Genomic DNA, 23668 nt, shown 5'->3' with positions numbered 1-23668 from the left:
CACCACCTTCTCACCTGAATGGTTCGGTACTGTTCAATCCACCAGACAAGCATTTCCAGTGACATTAAGAAAACTTCTACAAGAATGAAATAAAACATAAACAAAAAAATCCCACACACCCAAACACACAGAATTTTAAAGACTTAACTTGCCCTCTTCCAACCTGGAAATTTCAATTATGGTGTCAGCCCATCACTGACTATGTCTGTGCCTGGCGTGTCATCTGAAAACTAACAGGTAACACTAAATAATCAAAAGCAACAGAAAAGTAATGGTCGGATTAGGTTTCAAAATAATACATTTATTCAAACTGAACAGAGGACACAAACTCCAATTAGCTTAAAAATTTTATACTACATTATGGCAAACACAGGACCAATATGCTCAGAGCACAGACACATGATATACAACTTAAAATTATAATATGGGCAGTTCTTAAACTGAATGGCAGAACTTCAAATATGTATCGAGAATAAATATGGGATTTTTATTTTAATTAAGTATAACCAATAACATGATATAAACAATTGAAAAGTATTTGAATACAAGCTAAAGTAGCTAAAGTTTAAATGATTAGCAAAATAYGTAGATATAAAGTTACAAGTAGTATTTTGGAGTTGGATACAAGATGCAACTTTGTCTCCAGAYGAAGCCTACAATATAAGGTACTAATCTTGTCCAGAGAACATTCTCTGCCGACACACGGTCCTGCTGACACACTACCTAGTAAATTAGCTTTCTAGTATTTTAACTTGCAGGCAGACTTGCTTACACAGCATGCAYTCAGTAATGAAAGTCTTAGTAAAACCACCTTTTGAGCCAATATGAATTGGAAATAAATTCTTCATTAAAATAGGTCTTATAACCTAATTATTTTGAAGGAATGATGCAAAAGAACAATCCATGTAACTTTTCTTCTTTATTAAATTCAGTTTTATTACTAAGCTTTTATTTTTTAAATTTAGTTAGGTTTTCCCCTGAATAGTTTATAGTCAAAATCTGATCTTTATGCAAATCTGAAACGACTCCAACAATGGTCTGATTACCTAACTCTGAGCTTAGAGGYTTTGCCTGTGTAAGTCATAAGGTCACCCAAATCTCACACATCCCCTAATTATTTTAACAAATATTTACATCTCCTGACTAAATATTCATTCCAGAATAAGTTCTGACCATTTACTATACACTTGGATGTCAWCCTTTCTCTGAAAGTACTGCAGCTTCCGGTTTTTTTGGTCAACATGAAAGAGAGCAAAGCACTTAATGTGGAGCTAGTCTGCAAGCCAGCAATTCACTTAAGTTGTCTTTATCACCTGTACAGAGCTGTTCAWGAAGGATCTGAAACCGGGCGACTAAACCACTGAGCGTGTCCTAATCTTTTTAAGCCTGCAGAACATCTGCTGTTCAAGTCCAGCTGTCATGGGCTTGCCTACTTTCTACATGAGAAAGCAAATACCTCCTAATAAATTACTTTGCCGTGGTTGACTCCTTAGGTAACGGGGGGGAAACRGACATTTGTGATCAAGAGCAATACGTTCAAGCGTATTTCATATAACCTATTAAATTTTCACAATATACCAAGTTTCAGACAAACCCAAAAGCTACAGGTGATCAATAAACATATCAATTATTTTAATCAGGGCATTCTTTATAAAAAGCAGTTACTTTTGGCTCTTATTTATTCCACAGAAGAAATTTAAATGAACAGCAAACACTATAAATATAAGCAGTAAAGTCCCAAATAATACAATCAGATACTTTACTGTCAGACCTTTAAAGCTATATAAAGCTTAAATCAGTAAAATCTTTGAAAATAGCTTCTTCTGGTATTTCCCTATTTTAAAACTAAATGCATTCATGCCCACTTCATTCTTAGACTTCTGATATTGTATGAAAGCTAGAGGAAAACTTTAGATAGAATATCACATTTCAGCCAGCTGACCTTATCCCTGTATAAAGATGAAGGAATGTCAAGTAAGACTGTTATACAATTTTTTTCAAACTGAAGATATTTTAGTAATATAAGATTTAGTGTACTTCAGAGCCTAGTAATCCTAACTTTAATCATACAATGTCAAGTCAGTTTTAAAAYTGTATTTTAGTGAAATGAGTTTTACTCTTGCATTTCCATCTAAGGTAATTTTTGGCCTAAAAAGCTTATAGTGAAGTTGTATCTTCAAAATCTACAAACTGACTTCTATGCTGAAATCTCCAAGTTAATCTACAATAAAAAAAAAAAAAAATCAATCCCTTAGGTTTATATTAACTGCAAAGATCATACTGATTTGAAATTTCAGCTCTGTCAAAGCAATTTTACTAATAAGATAAAGTTGCAGTAACTCTCTGGAGGATCAGTAACATTACTGTAAGCAGCTTTCTTTGCAAACTGTACAGAATACAAACCAATACTTGAACTAAACACAGACCCCTATTCTAAAAATATTTTTACTGTACATCTTTCCTTTGGAACAACTAAATGCTATGGTCCATCATGCAAACCATGAGATCATCCAAACTCTTTTGTTCCATTTACTTCAAATGAGTTTTTACAAATAACTTAGCCAATCTAGATAAATATTGAGCATATAATAATGCTCAAATACACTTGGGAGCCAATGTTTTCTAGGAAAATACATAATCATTACTATAAACATGAAGTACTAACTGCCCATCTCAATATCACTGTGCACAGCACCATCATAAAATGTGTTCTCTATAGAGTACACAATCAAGAAGGTTTGTATGCCAGGAATCACAGAACATTCTACAGTTGGTATGTTTGTTTTCAATTTTGAAAATTTACTGTTAAAGACAGACTTTAATGAGTAAATCTAGACTATCAGGATTTAATTACATGGTTAAAGACAGTACTGATAACAAATAATATAGAAAACCAATGATGTAATCAAAACACTGACTGTATCAGACGACACTTGTTGATTGCACAGTCAGCAAGGCCATGAGATGAAAGCATTCATGTACTCCAGCGGTACTTGGTTAGTGAATTTTATACCTGAGATGAAAATTAAGAGGTAAGAGAATCTGTGGTGTAAATAACCATGTTGGTGAACAAACATGAACAAACATGCCTTTATAACTGTTTTTTTAAATATAAGCAAAAAAACCATAATTGACATTTTCCTCTTACAATTAGTTTCATTTTACTTTTTAGACAAACTCATTTTATTGTGTGACTGATTGTGTTTTAAAACTATTTTAAAGGCTCCTGTGATTCCAGTGCTTTAGTAATTCAAATGGAATTTTGAGTAACAACATCCTCTATTCCCTAGTCTTACAAAATTTAAGGCACCCATAGGAAGCAAACTTTATGGGAAGTTTCCATTCTAGGGAAAAATGAGCCTGATTTTCCCCTCAACAGAAAAGAATCATGAATTAAAAAAAGTAATCAGAATGCCACATTCTCTGTCAGTGAGGCAACAGCTTAATGACATTAAGCTTAAACAAAGCAAACCTAAAGAGCTACTACTGAAACCACAAAATCTTCACTAATATCACAAAAATGTAGTATTTTGACAGAAGAGAAAGTTTGTATTAAATTCTGAAAAAGCTAAAATGTAGAAGCAGAACAAAGTTGGGCCCTATGTAATAATGAAAGAGAATAAATGAGAAACATTCTTCCATGATAGATACACTGAATTTATACAGCAAACTCGTAAGTTTAATGAATCACTGTATCACAATAATGAGTGCAAATACATGATTTTGTGGGCAGGAACACTGAAAAAAGCATATTTTGTTTTCATCTTTATGGAATGACAATAAATTACTTGTCTGATGAATGAAAATTTCATTCCATGTGTCAGAAAACGTATCTATGATTTATTACTAGAATCAGCTCAGAATGTTTTCCATAATCACAAAAGCTCAAATAATAAGTCATTAGACAAAGATATACATGGTTTTGGTTAAATAAAAATCAGGGTTTTCTTCAAATTATGAAGTTTAATTCTTTGCTTCTGCAGCTCCCTTATCCAGTTTTTCCTTTGCTTTCTCTTTTTCTTCCAGTTTTTCTTCTTTTTGAAGAAGTGCCATAATCTCAGCAACCTGACTGGTTCCAATATCAATGTCTTCTTTGTCAATCAATTCTACTACCTAATATGAACATAAAATGAAATGGAGAGTAAATTTAATTTTTACGTGATTGAAGCATTTTGACAACTTTAATCTTTCTCTAATTTATTCGAATGTGAAAGAAATGGCTACTTTTCCTTTAGTAAAATTTTTTAGCAGTATACAATAAACCTTCTTAAAAATGAACATGAAGCGTTACTGCTGATCACCTTGGAGGCTGGAACAGAAAGCTAACGGAGGAAAGATAAGTCATTTTTCCTTCTACCTTTTCYTCCCTACATGAAACACCAACTCAAACCATAACCAATGCCTCAGGCATACTTTGAGTACTTAACAGAAAAAAGAAAGCCAAATTTTAAAGTAAATAACTTAAAACTTTTGACCTCCAAACACAGAGTCAAATTTTAAAGCATTTATTAAAATGAAGCCATTTATTGTTTCTGTTTCAATGGAAAGCTCAGATTCAGTATCTAGTACTGCTGAAACAGTATTTACAGCAATATCCAATTCATAGGCTTCTTTTTAATTGAAAAGCCCTACTGCACTAAATACAAGGCATAAAATTATGAAACTTTCACAAAGTGAGGGAGATGCCTTTCTGAATGCAAAATAAATTTTAAAAAAWTACCAGACACTTCCAAATTCCTTTTTGCAGCTTTCTGTACAAATGTATTCTCAACATATTTCAAGTTCCTAGAACTACAGCATTACATAAAGAATTAACTCAGCAATACATTTTATCTATGTTGATAAATAAAACTGAATGTTGCAGCTGTTTAGAGCAGCAGTGAAAAAAGGTTCAAACATGTTTCAAAAGGCCAATGCTGTATTTTCCACATAAAAAAAAAAAAAAAAAAAAAAAAAAAAAAAAAAATTAGTTTCCACATAAAAAAAAAAAAAAAAAACTTTGAACATTTTTTTTGTATTAGGTAGAAAAATTACTTACAAGGGAGTAAATTTCACGGTAGCTCTAAATTTACCTTGTAGAACAGAAGCAAGAAAAACTAAAAATACAGGAGAAACCTAAGAAATTCTGCAAAATGAGAAAACAGGACAATGCAGGCAAATAACATGAATATTTTGGATAATCTGATTTTTATTTTGTGTCTATTTTCTCCCATAAAATAGCAATAGAAATTCTGAAGATATATTATAGCATCTAGTTATAGCATATTCCCCAAAACCTCATCCTTATATCAAATAAGGACTCTCTGAAAAAGAAAGCAATATTAAATTATGTCAAAATAGGGAAAACATTTGAAGCATGGCTAGTCATATTTTATTTAAATATTCCACAGACTTACCTTAACAACATTATCTATATCAATTTTGCCATCCTTGTTTTCATCTAGTGCCTCTGCAATCCTAGTTAGCTTCTCCTCTGGAATCTTCTGAATTTGTTTCATTGCATTAATAAGCTCGGCAATACTGATGAGATTCTCCCTAAAGGGGAAACACAACCTGTATATGGCAAGCAGTTACTCCAAAGGAGTAAAGGTGATGGTACTGAAACAAAGTACTGAAAGTCACCACATTGCAGGTCATTTATAAAATATTCATAATTTTATAAYCCTGAAAGGAATGCAAAAAAGCAAAAATAAGTTACTGATCAGCAAGCAGATTTCAAGCAATCTTTCCATAGAATCTAACACTACAGGTTTCCACATGCTTTATCGCACAAATGTAAGTAGCTAGTGGCATTTGAAATAATGTTTGGCACAATTCTGTGCTTCCCAGCACGTATATATAATACCCTTTCCCATCCCCTATTTATCCAGGATGCACTGTCATGCCCCAGTCCTTCTTTTGGATTTAGAGGGGCTGGTCTACACAAAATAAAGCAAGCAGACAGAAAACATATGTGAAAGTCAAAGGAAAGCAAAAGCTAAGAACTAATTTCTTCAGCAACTTAGTTGCTTTATTAAAAAAAGCTTCATTTGCTCAAATCAAGGAACACACTTTGTAGAAGAAAGGTCTAAATGTCACACTGTGACTAACAGATTTCAGAAACTGTCCATTTCTGTTGTCTGCTTACTGGTATTATGAAGCTAACATTGTCTGTTTTCTGCACACTGAAGACTCTGCTTGCCTATAGAGCTTTATTAATTTATTTTGAAGAACCATCTTCCAGCACAGGTCAAGCTGAAATGCAGGAGACAGTAATCCCAATAAATATTAAATAGAAGGGCTTTATTAGTATAGTCCTGACTTCATACCTGCCTAACCTCTGGACAGAGACTGACTTTTTTTTCAGGGAGCATTTCTCAAGACTGCTACTAAATGTCCTGGACTTCTGCTGTTCCTACGACTCTTGCTTTGATGGCTTGACAATGACTGCATCGACCAGATTCAAATGGTAAAAGTAACTTGAATAGAAAAGAGGGGAGGAAAAAAAAAAGGCATCATTACATTAAGCTTGAACACTTTTCCTTAAGCCACTGAAAATATAACACACCTTACACAGTAATTACACAGGATAWGAATTCAAAGTAAACCTAACATTTTCATGCAGTAGCTTGAAAATTCAAGTGACTGACAGGATTTATGCAAGACTCAAAGCAGGGAAATGTAGACTCACACACACAGAGGCAGTTGACATAACGTGACCAAACGTTTCAAGGCATCCTGGATTACTCTGTGTGCACTGAAGCTCAGCTACAGGTCAGGGGTAACTGCCCACTGAGTAACATCCAGAGTGGATTGCTGACAGGCCTGTTAAGCATTGTCAGTGCAATTCATGCCAAGAAATGGAAATTTCTTCCCACCTGATCCAGCTCTGCTTCTTTTTGCTGATAGCTATATCACTGGTGCCTCACATCACTTCAACAAGCTACTTTCCCAGTGGAGCAAAAATAAAGACTTCTGACAGACCAAAGAGAGGGCTGAAGATCACCCATTCGGAACATCAGTTTAAAGATACTGGGGAAAAAATAATCTTGTTCAAAGAAGTCTTTTCCATCTTTGGTTGAAGATGATAGGGATTTTCCAGTAGATTTCAATGGAAACCAGGTTTACACACAACAACAAATTCTAACCTAAAGGTCTGAATGAAAGTCTAGTGCAAAAGGGTCTAACGACTGATTTGGGCCCCTGTGAATTACAGTAATGTAACTTGAAGTTATAAAAAGGATCACCCTGATAATTAAACAATGTTTAACTAATCAATTCCAGTCATCCACTATCACCTACAAAAGTTAATTTTTTTTTCCACAAAGCCATTCACTACATGTTATATAACTACATTCAAAAGAAGCAGATGCAATATTGCGTTTTAGTTTACACATTTGGATAGTTACGATCAACAACTTCTCTATAGCATCTTTCACATATCCTTCTTAATCTTATTATACAAAACCTGAAATAATTGACTACTTGCCATGGGGGACCAGAAAAAAAAAGTTAGTGGTCAAGTTTAACAACAAAGGCCAAATACTTGTTTTTGTTCAGGTTATCTTCTTTGGGAGCTGGGAAACTCTCTTAATGAATCAGACAATAAAATGGTGTAAGCGCAAACTACATTACTGCTGTATTCACCATCACAAGTTGTGAGAATTACTGTCACAGTTTATAGACAACTCAGTGCTATTAACGTGCAGCATAGGATTGTCTGAAAGACTCCCCAGTAACAGCAAGATCCGGAGAACCACTGACAAATGAATTTTGCAAAAACACTGTGTTAAGAACATTCCTTGAAGATCTGCAAGTTTACTAAAATTAAAATGGAACAAAGTTTTAGAATGGGGTGACAGAGAATTATCTGCTCGCTTTCACTAGATCTGTTCCCCCATTTCTCTCCAAAGTAGTATTTATTTACGCTAAAGACAAAAATAGATTTTACTGCAATTTTACTATCACTGACATTCACACTACTGAAAATAGAACAAACATGAATATGCTCATAATCCTGCTCCATACTTTTTCAGTCAATGACATCGGGCAAACCTGCTGCCTGAGGATCATGACTAAAGCCATGATTTCACCTGTATCACCTTTAGTGCTACAAGTTTGAACAAGATGCTAGGATCCTAGTAAGACAACTTGACTCGCAGAACCACAGYAGGAAATGCAAGTGCATCTGAGGAAATCATACCTTCCCCCCTCTGCCACCATATTTAATGTCTCTCAGAAGAGAGAAAAATCTACAGTATAATTTCATTAATTTTGTTTTTAAACCTAAGATTAAAAAAAAATATTTCTTAAATCTTGTCTGAAYTGCTTAGGGAAAGAAATCATACATCATACAAAAGAGAGGCTGAAAGTGAACAGCTTGAAAGAAATATTCGCTGCTCTCAAGTCACTTACCCAGCAGGTAGACTATCACCACCTTCCGGCTTGACATCCACTGTCTCTTGACTTGTCTCTAACTCATTAATAATTTTGTCTATCTGACCAATCATTCGGTTCACCCTTTTGGTCAATCGCTTGCTTGCCTTTGACTCTTCCACTACCTCTTCTTGCCCCGTTTTAGATAGCTCCTTTATTTCTTGCAAATCCTAAAAGAAAGAGTAAAGAGAAAGAGAACCTTTTGGAGGACTGAATTCTCAATGACAGGACATTACTGATTTAAGAGATTAGGATTTTCAAGACAGGAGCCATTAGCAAATGAAAAGACATATAAAGCCATAAYGATATTAGAACATTTAACTTAAACACTGCATATATATATAGATAGCTAGATAGATAACACTGACATCTATGTAAACATACATCTATGCTTGATGAGAAGATCAAACGAACTGCAGTAGGCTCAGCATCTCTTAGTCTAGTCACCCTGGGAATAAGATCAGCATTTGCACCTGGTGGGAATTACATCAATGATTTCAACTAGGTTTTAAACATATTATACAGATGAGGCTTTGTTTTGTCACGTACAGCAGTATAAAGCCCAGCTACTCAGCTATCAAACACAAGCTAATAGACACCCAAATTAGATTATCTTTAACTATGTGGTTTGTTTATGCTAAGACTACACACGAACATAAGAAAAAGCAACTTTCTTGTCCCATCCTTCACCTCGTTGTAGTCCTGGACATCACCCTTCAACTCCTCAAGCTCTTCCTTTTCCTTTGTTAGTGATTTTTTCTGCTCCTGCAGCTTGGTGCAAGCATCACTCAGCATGTCAATCTCCTCCTTAGTAATTTCCTCCCCCTGCAAAGCAACATATATACTCAAATCAGAGACAGACACATTTGTGATTTTTCCTCAAGGATTTTTAGTCTTTCACCAGAAAAGACAGACTCAAGATTCTTTTTCTATGTCTGGAATCAGTATCACAGACTGGCATTTCGAGGCTAACAGAGATCTTAGAAGTGCTAAGCCAATTAGTTTGGTAATGATATATATTAAGTGCATTAGTATCAAGTATAGGTGATTCATTATGTGGATTTGGCTCTTTGAAAATCTGTACCTAACTTTGTCATTTTAAAATGTTTTACCCATCAAAGAAGCAAGTAAAAAATGCAAACAACTGAGAAATGATTCTTATATATGCAAAACATTACATAAGAATTTTAGAGTAAAGTTTAAGAAGCTGAGTCGCAGGGAAGTGACCTCTAGAACTCTTAAATAAGCGCAAGAACATTCCTAGCTTGTTAGTTATTTTTTGTTTCCTGAAATACTTAAGTTGGAATAAAAATCTAACCCTCAACCAAATGCAYCAAAAATAAGACTACTAGAATAATTTCCTGAAAAATATTAACACCACTGGATACTACRACAACTGATGAGTTGCCCTAATTTTACCTACACAGCAGCTTTCATTTTGAATGACAAACTGAGCAGCCACATAATTACAGTATACAAAGATATACACAAAAAAGCATGCCACAAAAAGAGAAGGATACTATGCTTCCAAGAAACAACTATAGAAAACTTCACAAACCAAGTATCAGTCTGTCATCTCAGAAAGTTTCAGAGTACTATTACCATCTAGACATTAATCTCTCTTCACATTTTAATACAGTATCTATACCTCACCTTAACCAAATAAACAAACACAAACCACCTGAAAACAACTCCATTCMAAAGAAAATTCCTCTACCTCAAATCAAATTGGGCATCTTCAGGAAGTCAGTAGGATTACATTTTTTTCCTAACAGGCAGTAACACATATTGATGTAGAAAAAAGTCTCAAAGAAGTATTTAGTTCCCTTAACTATTTTACACTTAGCAATCTTTTACCAGTCCTGAAATAAATCTCTTTCAAATACATCTCTCAAAAAAACATAAAAATCTTGTTGAGTAATACCAGTGCAGCTTATTCTTTCTTTCAAATTTCTGAAAAAGTATTCCACAGCATTTAAAGACTTTGGAAAATGTGCTGCAACTTACATTGTAGACATAAGACTGCACTAACTTTGCTTCTCATTTCTCTTATCACAGTAAAGATTGCTGAAGAAGTCCTACTTGTGGCCTAGTGTCATACATTCTCATGGTGCTGGTGACATGGCAGGCAGCAGTGCAAGCCCCATTCCATATACGGCAGTTTAAGCTATTAAAATCAAGTTAATCACATATCCTTGTGGTTTCCAAAAGAGATCATCCCAACCTCGCCTTCCTCTCTCCCCCAACATTCTTCACAGCAGCACTAGCACCAATCCAGCTATGAAATCAACCAAATCAGCTAACTCATCACACACAAAAACTTTAGATTTCTGTGTGGATTAGTTTGCTCTGTTACTACCATTAAAACTTGTTTTGCAGCATTCTAAATTAAACAAAGAAGGCTATAATAATAGCAGGTATATAATGATGCTGTCTAGGAAAATAAAAAATATTTTTCCTACTTAAAATATACATKTCAAACTACTGTTTTTCTGCAGAATAATAATGGGATTTCAAAAAGTCTATGTACAAGAAAAAAGTGCCCAGCTATAAAAACTCAAGGTACAACTCAAACATAAAAGCCTGTAAGAGGCAGAAGGAGGGACAGATGACCCAGACGCTGCCTGAGTGTGCAGATGAGAGGTTAGGAAAGCAAAWGCCCACCTGGAGYTGAATTTGGCAAGCGATGCAAAGGGCAATGGCAAGGGGTTCCACAAGTATATCAKCAGCAGAAGGAAGACATGGCTGCTGAACGGGGCAGGCGACCCATCAAAGGTCGTGGAAAATGCAGAGGTACTTGATTTCTTCTTCCTCTTGGTCTTCACTGGTAAGATCAGCTTTTTAGGAACCCAACATTCCTGAGATCAGTGAGAAAGTCTGGAGCAACAAGACTTACCCTCAGTAGAGGACTTATCAGGTTAGGGAACATTTATACAAACTGGACATACACAGGTCTATGGGACCTGCTGGAATACAGCCACAAGTGCTGAGAGAGCTGACCAGGGTCATTTCCAACTATCTTTGAACAGTCTTGGCAACTGGGAGAGGACTGGAATAAAGCAATTATCATTCCCTGGCTTCAAGAAGCAGCAGGATCAGGGGAACTACAGGTCAGTCAGCCTCATCCCASTCCCTGGAAAGGCAACAGGGCAAATCCTTCTGGAAACCATTTCCAAACACATGAAGGACAAGAAGGTCATCAGAAGTAGTCAGCATGGATTTACAAAGGGGAAATTCTGCTTAATCAATCTGATAGCCTTCTACAATRACATGACTGGCTTTGTGGATGAGGGGAAAGCAATGGATGTTATTTGTCTCAACTTTATTAAGGCTTTCAACACTATCTTGCCTAACAATCTTACAGACAAGCTGATGAAGAATCAGCCAGGTAAGTGGACAGTGAGATGGACTGTACACTGGTTTGAATTGCTGGGCTCAGAAGGTTGTCATCAGCTGCATGAAGTCTAGCTGGAGAACAATCACTACTGGAATACTCCAGGGTCAATGTTGGGTCCAATACTGTTTAATATCATCATTAGTGACCTAAGATGATGGGACAGAGCAAACCTTCAGTGAGTTTGTGAATGATGCAAGTTTAGGAGGAGCAGTTGATACACCAGATWGGTTTCCCACCATTCAAAGGGACCTCAATAGGCTGGAAAAATGTGCTGGCAGGAACCTCTTGAAGTCCAAAGCAAAGTACAAAGCACATGTCAGGGGTCAACCATCTGGAAAGCAGCTTTGGAAAGAAGTTCTGATAGACAACAAGTTGAACGCAAGCATGTAACATCCCCTTATGTTAAAGGACGCCAACAGTATCCTGTGCTGCATTAGGTAGCTCGCTGCCAGCAGGTTAAGGGAYGTCATCCTTGCCCTCTCCTCAACASTGGTGAGACACCYCTGGAGTGCTGTGTCCAGTACTGGGCTCTCCAGTACAAGACAGACATGGGCATACTGGAGCAAGCTCAACCAARGGTTGCAGAGATTATTAAGGGACTGGAGAATCTGACATAGGAGAAGAGAGCGAGAGAAAAGAGAGCATTGGGAGAGTRTGAGGAGAGCACAGGGAGCAAAAAGAGAGCTGGGATTATTCAGCCTGGAGAAAAGGTGGCCCAGGGAGAACCTCATCAGTGTGTGCAAGTGTATGATGGGAATGTACAAAGACGACTGGACCACACTCTTCTCAGTAGTATCCAGGGACAGAACAAAAGGCAATGGGCACAATTAAAATATAAGAAATTATGTTTAACAAAAAAAGATTTTCACTGTAACAGTGATCAAATTTTGAAATACATTGCCAAAGGGTTGGAAAAGTCTCCATCCCTTGACCATCCCTTGAAGGTGGTCAAAATCTGACTGGACATGGCCCTAGCAGCCTGCTCTAGCTGACCTTACTATGAGCAGGGGTAGTTGGACTAGATTATCTCCAGAGGCTCCTTCTTATCTCAACTATTTCATTATTTTAATTCTAGGCAGAAATGTAAGCTATTTAACTGCAAAATTGGTACAAAAATAAAATGAACATAAAAACAAACCTCCTTGATTTTCTACGGCAATATTCAAGTAATAATTACTTAATTATATATACAATTCAATTTTAAAACACTAGAGAGGTAAAATACATTCCAGACCTTAATACACMGGCACTTCTGCCATGTTTCAAACTTTGCAGCATGAAAAAAAATAATGTTTCTAAAAAACACTACTCTAAAGCCACTAAGCAAAACGCAAGCAGACACTTCACAATCATCTAGAAACAAAACTACAAAATGCACAAAAGATACTTGCTCACGCGGGAACTATTATCATTAATATATCACTTACTTTATTATGAGACTGTCCAGGCAGAAGGGGAAGAAAACTCCAGGGATAACAAAAGAAATAAAATTTGAAGAGAAAATATACACCAGAAAGTCCCATTTCTGGTGTCCTTAAGAAAAAAGTCTACAAGAAAGTTCCCTTATTTGTGTCAAAATGTGACATTATTAGTGACTTATATTTTCAAAACACCTGRTTCACACAATACTATTGTCATTAATGACAGGACTTTCTAAACTCTAATGATATCTACATTGATACGTATATATACATTCATACACACACACACACACATATATATATCTTGGTTTAGTTTTGATGTCCACTGTTAAAACAGCAACTCCTTCAGAGTTTTCTGAACTTGTGCATCGAACCTATTTTGCTCTTAAATACATGCATAACTCCGTTCTGTGTACTACTTTATGACAGCTTTCAATATCTATTTTGTGGAACAACTAATACATATGAATGTAAGACCCCCAAAACTTGCACTTCAAAATAACTCCAAATTAAGATTATGACAACAATAGCAAATGGTTTTGTCAGTCATAATGGAAAAAAATTAATCTCTGGTTTTGAATCCAGCCTTCTTCTTTCAATTGTCTAAAGACTCCAGTCTTTTGTAAATATTTGTTTTAGATCCTGATCCAGGGAAGAGGATCAGAGCATGTCAAATTTCAACGGATTTTAACCAATTTGCTACCATGGTATCTAACATGTTCTCGGATCATACACTACCTAACCCAGAGTATGCTCATGCTAACCTGGAAATGTARGGAGCCCTCTTGGAACACATTTCTAGGCACTTCAAGGAGAAGGCTATGATTGAGAGCTGTGACCAGATTTATCCAAAATTTATTCATCGTGTCTTGCCAGCCCGTGTGCCCTCTATGATAACTAGATTTATAGGCTAGGAAASAGCAGCGTGTGTCATTTATCTCAATTGTAGTAAGGTTTTTGATACTGTCTCACATGATACTGCTGGACACAAATTGAGCTGTTATGGTCTGGATAGGGAGGCAATGAAACAGGTAAATAGTTGGTGGTGGCAGTTAATGGTCATGCTCTATCTGAAGACTGGTAACAAGAAAAGTACTGGAGGGGTATTAGGACCTGTCCTGCTTAACATCTTTATCAGAAAAACTGGAGGAGATGAATRGAGTACATTCTCAAGTTTGCAGGTGACACCAAACTGAAGTTAACAGATACACTTGACAGCAGGGCTGCCATTCAGACAGAGACACATAGGCTGAAGTACAAGGCCAGCAGGAACCTTATGAAATTCAACAAGGACAAATGCAAAGCCCTTTGCCTGAGAAGAAAGAACACCTTACAATGATGAAGGGTGGGCACTGACCAGCTGAGGAACAGCTCTTCTGGAAAAGGTTTGACAAGTAGACAGCAAGGTGAGCACAAGCCAGCAGTGTGCCCTGGCAGGAAAGGCAGCTGATGGCAACCTGAGCTGTATCAACAGGAGATAGCAGACAGTAACATAGTAGATTGAGTGGAATGATTACTTCCCTTTACTTGGTGCTGGTCAGACCACATCTGAAGACTATGCCCCCAGTTTTGGGCACTTCCAATACAAGAGATCTATAAACCAAAGCAAATTCAGCAGAAAACCATCAAAACTGACATAGGGTTGGGACAAATTGCCCTGTGATTAGAGGCTGAGGGAACTGGGCTTGCTCAACCTAGAGAAGGCTTCAGGAGGAACCTAACAGCAGCCTTCTGATGCTTAGAGGCASTCAGGAAGACTGATTACAGTGCATGGTGGGAGGACGAGACTAAAAAGACGAAYAGAAACAAGAACGGTTCCAAATGGATGTATAGAGAAACCTCTTCACTCTTAGGAGAGTTAAGTGTTGAAAAAGGTTGTCCAGAGACACTGTGGGATCTCCACTCTTAGGGGCTTTCAAATCACAAACGGATAATGCCCTCAGCAACCTGGTCTGATTTCATTGCTGATCCTGCTTTGAGCAGAAAGTTGGACTAGAGACTCCCTGAGGTTCCTTCCCACCTGAAATAACCTACGAACCTAAGAACCTTGGGGTAGGCAAGATATGATATTGCCTATAAGACCAAGAATCGCGCGTTCAGTTYTCTTAGGCATTTGTACGAGTCAGTGTTTCAAAGCTAGACAATCACATTTTAGAAAAGAAAGATTCAGCTAAACTCAAATGTTTCTTTGTTCTTGCATGAGCTTCTTTTGGACAATTTCTCCAGCCCAAACCAAATCATGGCGCAAATGGTTAAACAGAGCATCTTCTGACAAAAGTGCGCTAATCCTATAAATTAATCTGTTACTTTAACTGTAGTATAAATCTTGATCAYCATTACACTAAAGAAACAGAGTACACAAAAGTTGTTGTAGTATACATATGCCTCCCGTTTAAGTATAAAAGTAAATACAAACCTAGTACAGTCTAGTACAAATATAGAAATGTCTAGTTCCACCATAATCCTTTGGTCATAGATTGACTCTTGCAAAGAAGAGATTATCRTTATCTACTCTTACCCTCTCCCATCCTCATATGTTAATAATATACAAATAAGCATAAATCTATCATATCTACAAAGAGTGCAAATGCCTCCCCCCCACCAAGCTAGGCATATTAATTTCAATAATATATATATAGTAGGTACTCCTTTTTTTGTACTGACTTCAATTTCTGTTTTGATAGTTAAGAAAATGAATTTAAGTCTATCAAAAATTTTTTAAGTGCTAGAATGCGATGAGATGTTTAAAACTGAAGGACAGCCAAGGCAACTTATCACTCTTAWGCGGATGTTTTGAGTCTTTACATTGAGAAGCATAAAAACAAATCACCCAAATTACCTTAATGCCTTCCAACACCGGTGCTGTATCTTTCAGYGTCTCTGACTGCATCACCACATGCACCCTTGCCAGTTCTTGTTCAGTATCCACAGCGAGATGACTTTTTTTAACTTGCCAACCACCTGCCTCAAGATCCACTGCCGTTTCCACTTCTTTCTAAATTTCACAGMCCCATAAAGTTTAATTAAAACAAGGATAATGTTATCTGTATTAGCATCAGTAAAGAATTCTTCTTAAAATAGAAATTTTTGCCAAGTAGATGGATAGATTTTATTAGAAGATAACTTTTAAAAGCTTGCAACATATTAAGCAATTTCATATTAAAATAATCAGTGCTACTTCATGAACTATGCCTGTGAGCATGAGGCTTAAATCACTGGTAAAGCAGGTCAGCTTTTATATTGAATATTACACCAATGGCATCACAAGATAATGATAAATGAAAATGGCCAAAGATGAGAATAATTACCAGAAACATTTTAAGTAAAGAAAAACTCAGGAAAAAAAACTCAAAAAAAAAAACTCAAAAAAAAAAAACTTGCTCGAGAAACAGAAGGTTTCTCTTACTATTCTTATTTCTCTTACTATTCTTATTAAGGAGAAAGAAATCAGACATACACGAGACAGGTAAGTCTTCTCTATTTCACAGTGAACCCTTCTGTACTCCAGCATATTTTAAAATCTTCCAAGATTATTTATATGTGGATTTAAAGTCCAGTTTCTTGCAGACAATACCCAGAATGGAGGCAGTAATTCTYGAAGGAAATAAGCATTCATAACATCTACATCATCTACGCTCCTGACASATTTATAGACTTACCATGGCTGCAACCTGAAGGGTTTCTTTGGCTTTCTCTGCAGCTTCGGACATTCTTTCCATCTCTTTTTCTTGATTTTCTTTTCTGATGGCTTCCTCTTCCTGAAGTGTTGCTTCTAGGCGTGCTTTATTATCTACTTTTTCACCTTCAACTTCTGCCACTTTGACTTGAGCTTCTTTGGCCTAAAAATGACATAAGAAATCTGTTTATATACCCTTTCTGAATTAGGCAGTACTGGTATGCTAATGAGTACAGTCAAAACCCCATAAAATTACCCTGCTTTTGCATTTCTCGGAGAGGGTGAAAGGGGAATCTTTCTTCAAAAAAAATCAAAACTTTCCACTTAGAAATGGGAAACTTTCTTCACTCTCTTTCTCTCAAGATTACAAAGCAGCTACTCAAATCATTTCACTCTCAAAATCATAGCATTAAAATTAAGATAAAACAGTGAATGAACCTTAAGAAGATAATGTAAATTTATCTGCATCCTCTAATATCAGTCATGTTCACATCAGAAAAAAAAAAAAAAAAAAAAAAAAAGAGTTGCTTTGGAGATCTGGTTAGAAGACCTTCATACAAGCAATTGAGTCCAAAAATAGTAACTTCCAGGGCTAAAGAGAAATCTGTAGGTCAAGACATGTCAGAGTTTGTCTTGTGTCTTGCAGTCAATTTTCAGTGGAAGATTTTGAATACAGCGTAGCCTTAAAAAGCCTAAAAACAAGTAGGCTGATTTCTGCTTCTTTTGTCACAACAATAAAATGTAACATCAACTCTCCAATTTAAACAGAATCTCAGTCATGACAAAAAATTCATGAWCTCTTCATGAAGGGGAGAAATCTGATCTGCAGTTTCGCCTGTTGTTCTGAATCATGGCCTTAGAAATTCTATTTACAGTTGAAAATAAATCTAAATTAAATTAAGACAATCATGAGTATCTGGAGAAAACCAATGTCCGTAAAGTAATTCAGACTTTGGCCCCATCCCATATCAATCAAAACTAATATAGCAACACAGCCTTTAAAGACTATCTATCCTAGTATCTTTATGTTGCCTGCAGTGTAGCTTGGTTTTTATTTAAATTAAAAAAAAAAAAAAAAGCCTTTCCAATCTTTCAATTCTATTGCTGTCTACCCTCACACAATGAAATATCACCCTTCATTTCCTTTACACTCAGATTCCTCCACATATAAGCCAAATTCTTTCATTTTCAAGGCCACTCAAGTAAGCCTATCCATATTTCACCTTTTCATGGGCCAGCAAAGGACTTGCAAAATCAACTGCACTGAACAGGTTTTCAATGATAATATTGAAACTTAGTTATAGACTATACAGACTATATAAATCAATACTTACAACACTCTCTGGTAGTGTCTGAAGTGTTGTTTTAAGCTGATCAGCTGGAGAAAGGGTATCTGGAAGATACATGGCTCTGGATAGAATAAGCAATGAAGTAGGGATTTCCTGGTTCAGGTGCAGATCTAGCCACTATAAATTCAATAGATAAAAATCTTCAATTTTTGAATTTTTGAATTACTTTTTTTKAAAAAATGGTTCAAGTTAGGTACACACACAGAAACATAAGTACTTTCTTTTTTAAACCTACTACTTATCAATCAATATCCTAGCACAAGAACTACAGGTATAAGCAGCAAAGAATGACAGTGATTGCAGTCATCCCTAGCTAGAGTTAAACTCTGCAGAGCAATGCTCTACCACAATCCCTTATTGCAACTGCTTCTTTGAATATTTCCATCGAACATCTTCCAAGAAAAGCTTATTACATGCTTCAGCCACAGTGGCCCATGTGATACTAACAGAGATCACACAAATTACACGGTTATACTCTACGAGGCTAAATGTGCTCAGTCCATTTTCGAGGAGSAACTGAAGACGCATTCATACTTTATTTCTCATGCATATTCCTCTAAACCAGGCAACACCAAAAGACAAGGAACTGACTTACTAGGAGGAAAGCTTTTTATAGGGTAATAAAAATAATTAAGACAAAGAGCCAATAGCTAAAACCCTAAACATATTTTAGCTATATTTAAGTCTAAGTCTTTATTTGCTTCATCAGAAGCCCAGTCAAAAAAATAACAGAAATCCACTGTTACTATGTACTTGTATAGTGCATGTGACAAAAGCTTTCTAAGGAGAAAGACTATTTTATCAAAAACCTGAATGATAACAAAAGCAAAATGAACTTGACCAGAACCTTAAGATAGAGCTGGCAACTGAATTTAGGTCTGTGTATTCAGTCTTGCAAAAATATACCTGTTTAAGTTGTTCCTTCAGACGTTCCTCTGTTACACCAAGAGCTCTCATGCCTCGTGCACGACATGCTGCCTGCAGTTCTTTAACAGTCAGACTATCAACTCCTTCCTCAGCAATCAGCTGTACAAAATGTACAATAAGCTTTAACATGTAACAGCTCAAAACTAAAAAACTACCACCCATACACACCCAGAAACATGCATTTTTGCAACAGCCACTAGAGGCTGCTGTGGTAACACAAAATTATCTCAACTTTTTGAACAACAGTGAACATTATACTGCAGTCTTAAACAGCTCCATATTTGTAGTGTCAATCTCCCTGTAAATTTATAAGATTAATATTAAACTCTGAAAAAATACAGTTTCATAGAAATACTTTTCTTTATAATTATTTCCATTACAATTAATGGTAGACAAAGGGTCAGCTTTTTCTTTGTAAGACAACTTCTGATTTTACGTTTTTCAAGTCTTTTTATTATTAACAAACAATTAATTAACAGTTAATTGTAATTAAGAAAAATAAAAGGAAAATGCCTAGAAAGAAATTATATGTACTYATTACTCTTACATGTAAGCATTATTAATTAGTGGATATTTGGAATGACTCACTTTGTCATCTGCTTTTATGCTTCTCAATCTCATAGTCAGCTGAAAGCGGAGAAAGTTATTTGTCCCAATTGACTGAAGCTCCAACAGTTTACAAAGTGCCACCAGCTGAGGCCTGGTTAGATTATCCAGAGTCAATTCATCTTCAAATAGTTTAGAGAATCTTAAGATCTCCTCATTACTAGGTCTTTCACCAGTTTCTCTGATCTGTAAGAAAAACAAACAAAAAGTCTCTCAAAGCAAGTATCGTGGTTGAAGATTATTTTGAACAATAAATATGTTTCTCCTCATTTGTAACGTTCTTTGCAACAATTCTGATAATAGGAAACAGAACCCAAGGAAGAGAGGAAAACAAAAATCATTCAAGAACTTGTAATTATTTAGTAAAAAACCCAAAGACTTGATAGTATTGATAGTTTCCAAGTGCAATGCATAATATATTTAGGATAAAAACAATTAAAACAAAAGTCAGATGCATCTGTATACTGATGAGTAGCTCTATCTGCTCTGGTGTTGCTATGAGAGACCTCCAAAAAATCTCAGAGAAAAAACAGCTGCTATGGAGTGGCAAGTATTCTTTATGGTACGGTACTTACTAAACATAAAAGCATGTTAAAAGCATCATCCTGTGAAGATAAAATAAAAAGTACATCCTCATTTCCAATGGCAAAAATTTTGCAACAGGAGTGTCCTAACAATAGCCAGTTTGGACACTTACCTACCTAAATTCTCTCCACAACTGCTTCTGTTACGATACTGTTTCATTTGCAGCCCCTAACTGTTCTGTAGTACTTCAGCGCAAACGCCCTTGTACGTAAAAACAAAGTTACTCCAATGCAGAAATCATTATTTGGGAAAGCACTTTGAATCCTTCGAACCTGATGAAAGGTTCTAGGTGATCGCTTATACAAATGAAAAGTTAAGCTTTCATGTGCTGCCAAATGGCACTTCACAGTAATTAAATCAAAACATCAGAAATAAAAATAACAGCTCAAAGAAAAAAAAATCCTTAGTCTCATCAGGGCACAGCAAAATATTATTTTCTATGTAAATGTTGCATTTTCTATTTTAAGTGCTACATCAAGACCTTATTAGTGATATTACTAAATGCAAATTTACAGAACCTAGTAATCAAATACTATCTTCAAGTCACTTAACACTCTCAGTCGAATTATTTAGTACTCAGATATCCAGAAAAGCACTTTTCTCAATCCCTCTACCTTTTTTAAGCCTTGAAAATATAAGTTAAGTGATGTCAAGTACAGCCTGAAATTCTATTTTCTATATAGCCTGATTTATTATGTCTGCCTGCTCTACTTGCCAACTTAAGTCTTTCATTCGACAGCTATTTAGCGAAGAAAAAAATCATTAAAAAACTGGCAGACAAGATGGTCCCTTGAGTCCATTAACCTCCAGGSTATTCCTGCAGCAGAGAAACTAAAACTCAGAGAAACAAAGATCAAAGACCCAGTTGTTCCACTTCACCAGCTCCTTCACAATATGAGAAAAAAAATGGAACTTTAAAAATACAGTAAGTATTTTCTTCTTTAAAGTTCAATTCTGTCAGAGCCAAACATTTGTAGAGAAAAAGAGAAAAAAAAAAATCTTAGTGTTAGCAGCTGTTTCCTTGAGAGTATGAATTAAAACTGTTCTCGTGTACAAAACAGATTAAATTCTGGAATTCTGAAGCATGCATCTTAAGCCTATAGTCAGTGAGTCTCATAACATCAAATACTTCATTGCAGAAGTAGCTATAAAGAACAGGGAAAAAAAGAGGTCAGAATCCTTTAAGCTTTTTTTTGTTTTGATATTTATTACCTAGTACGCCTGAAGGAGACCAATAAAGCTGGTCTATACGGCACAAGTGAGAGCACTCTAGCTGTAAAAAGCACGCCCACACATAACGAAGGCAGGGCTCGAAACTTCTTTGAGTCATCACAGGAACGGGAGACTTCCTCTAGTGAACGTGAAGTGACGGAGCATGAACTTCTGTGGAAATTAACTCCTGAGTTTAAATTTCTACTAGTTCTTTCAGTTGAAAATGAAATGTTCCAAACATAAATCATGGCAGTGCCGTGCTCCCAGAGCCTGCAGACAGAGCAGTGCCAGTGCTTCAGCTACTAACTGTTACAACCTGTTGATTTTTTTCCGCAAATGCAAAGAATAGAAACAGGTAGTTGCACAGCAGCTTCAAAGTATATACAACTTTGCAAGCAGATACTGATTGGCAGAACTTGTCTACAGCTAACTGAAGTAACTTAGTGCCATCAGCACGATCTTAGTACCCAACACCTTAAATCTCTATTCTCTATTACAAGCAGGAAAAGCTCAAGACAGCTAAGAGGAGATTTAAGTCCAGGTCTGAAAGCCCAAGGCTTATAGGCCTTCTTCTTTGCAAAAGGCAAATTTCTCCCTTTGGTTAAAAATTCCCAGTCATATATACATTCCTGCTTTCAAGAAACACCTGAAGTGGAAAACAATGATACTCTCCTTGGAGGCAGATTAGTGATCTAGTCTCTGCTCCAGTAACTGCTTGTGAATAGAAGAATTTCACACCAAACACAGAACCTGCATACTAGGATTTAAGAAATGGTACATTTAAAAAAAGCTATTTTTATATGCAGAATTAAGTTTGACAAAAGCCGCAAGTAATTCAAATTTTACATTCCCCTCAACACAAGTGATTTTTAAATCCGTTACCTAGAAAAGAACTTATTTCTCTCACTTCTTATACCTAATGTTTATAAAAACAGAGAAACAACTATTTATACATAATTCTTGGATGTCAGAATCAAACAAAGTAAGAGAATGAAGTGAACACACAGAAACACACCATTTCTAGATTTAAAGAAGAAAGCACCAGTATGAATATCAAACCTAAAGATAGTAAGACTTCAGCACACTCAGGTATTATTCATAAAAAATTAAATCTATCTTAAATAAAACATTACATCCTGCCCCTTCAAAAACAACAGAATAAAGGTAACTGATAATTACCATAGGGCAAATAAAACATCACCAACTGTATTTTTTGCTGTAGGAACGAAAGATGTTTTCTTGATTTTTTACCTTTTGAAAGAATGTTGAAAAGTCTTTTGTAACGTTTCCTTTGGCTGCTTTATTTTTTAAGGCCATCTCCTCAATCGTGTCTTGAAGAAACTTAGCCAATTCAAGTTTTACTCTCAATTGTTTCTTCAGTCTTTCCTCCTATTAAAGAAAATACTTGCTTTAAAAAGTCTTCTCCAGAAATACATGCACTAACACTGCTTTTTCTGCCCTCGGACAAGTTATCAGAACTACTTCTGAATTTCTGTTCCTACGCACAGACGGTAAGGTGACATTCACTCTTACAGATTACCAAATCACACTGAAGAGGATGATCAGCTCACAAAGCTTCACGCAGCATAAGGTGCAATGTTAACAAAGAAAAGTACATGAGTGGCCTCACCTGCTAATACTAACATGCATCCTCTGAATTAGTAAAAACAAAACAAAACAAAAAAGGCAGAACAAAAAAAAAAAAACATAAACAGCTGGTTAATTTCTAACTCCAAAGTCTTATATGCAGCACAGAAAAATTCTATTTTAAATTCTTATCCTAATAAAGTGGAATTTATCACAGAATTAAAATTTAATGGTTACTTAGATGCAAGTCCATAACCATGATTTGATTATATCTGTGACTGACTGGGAGCTCAGTAAGTATACACTGCATATAAAACTATTTTGTGCTCTGAAAGTAAGTAAGTATTTTTTCCAAAACTCTAAGCAATATTGAGAAAAAAAAATAACTAGAGATAGTTTAAACAGAACAATGTATACAAACTTAAAAGATTCAGGACACATACAAAAAGCTCACATTAAGAATAAGGACTACAAATGCTAAAAACAGTCTGCT

The 23668-nt window shown here is 35.8% G+C and overlaps 1 protein-coding gene across 4 annotated transcripts in view; it reads right to left on the bottom strand.

Annotated features, from left to right (window-relative positions):
• Positions 1–280: 280 nt before the first annotated feature.
• Positions 281–23668, bottom strand: part of LETM1 (leucine zipper and EF-hand containing transmembrane protein 1) — a 35599-nt gene continuing 12211 nt past the window's right edge. Inside the window, exons 5-14 of one of the 4 annotated variants that reach the window (XM_085309665.1) lie at positions 22840–22977; positions 19774–19977; positions 19165–19284; positions 18244–18375; positions 16893–17072; positions 16073–16228; positions 9106–9240; positions 8395–8585; positions 5397–5553; positions 281–4113 (exon numbers count right to left, since the gene is read on the bottom strand). In XM_085309665.1, the coding sequence (XP_085165791.1) occupies positions 3964–4113; positions 5397–5553; positions 8395–8585; positions 9106–9240; positions 16073–16228; positions 16893–17072; positions 18244–18375; positions 19165–19284; positions 19774–19977; positions 22840–22977 (1563 nt within the window). In that variant the 3' untranslated portion in view covers positions 281–3963. The other 3 variants (XM_085309666.1, XR_014896436.1, XM_085309667.1) reach the window with 3 other exon arrangements.

Source organism: Rhea americana, unplaced genomic scaffold, assembly GCF_003343005.1.
Source record: "Rhea americana isolate MKP2758 unplaced genomic scaffold, rheAme1 scaffold_30, whole genome shotgun sequence".
Taxonomy (NCBI): Eukaryota; Metazoa; Chordata; class Aves; order Rheiformes; family Rheidae; genus Rhea; species Rhea americana.
This window is presented reverse-complemented; position numbering and strand designations above follow the sequence as displayed.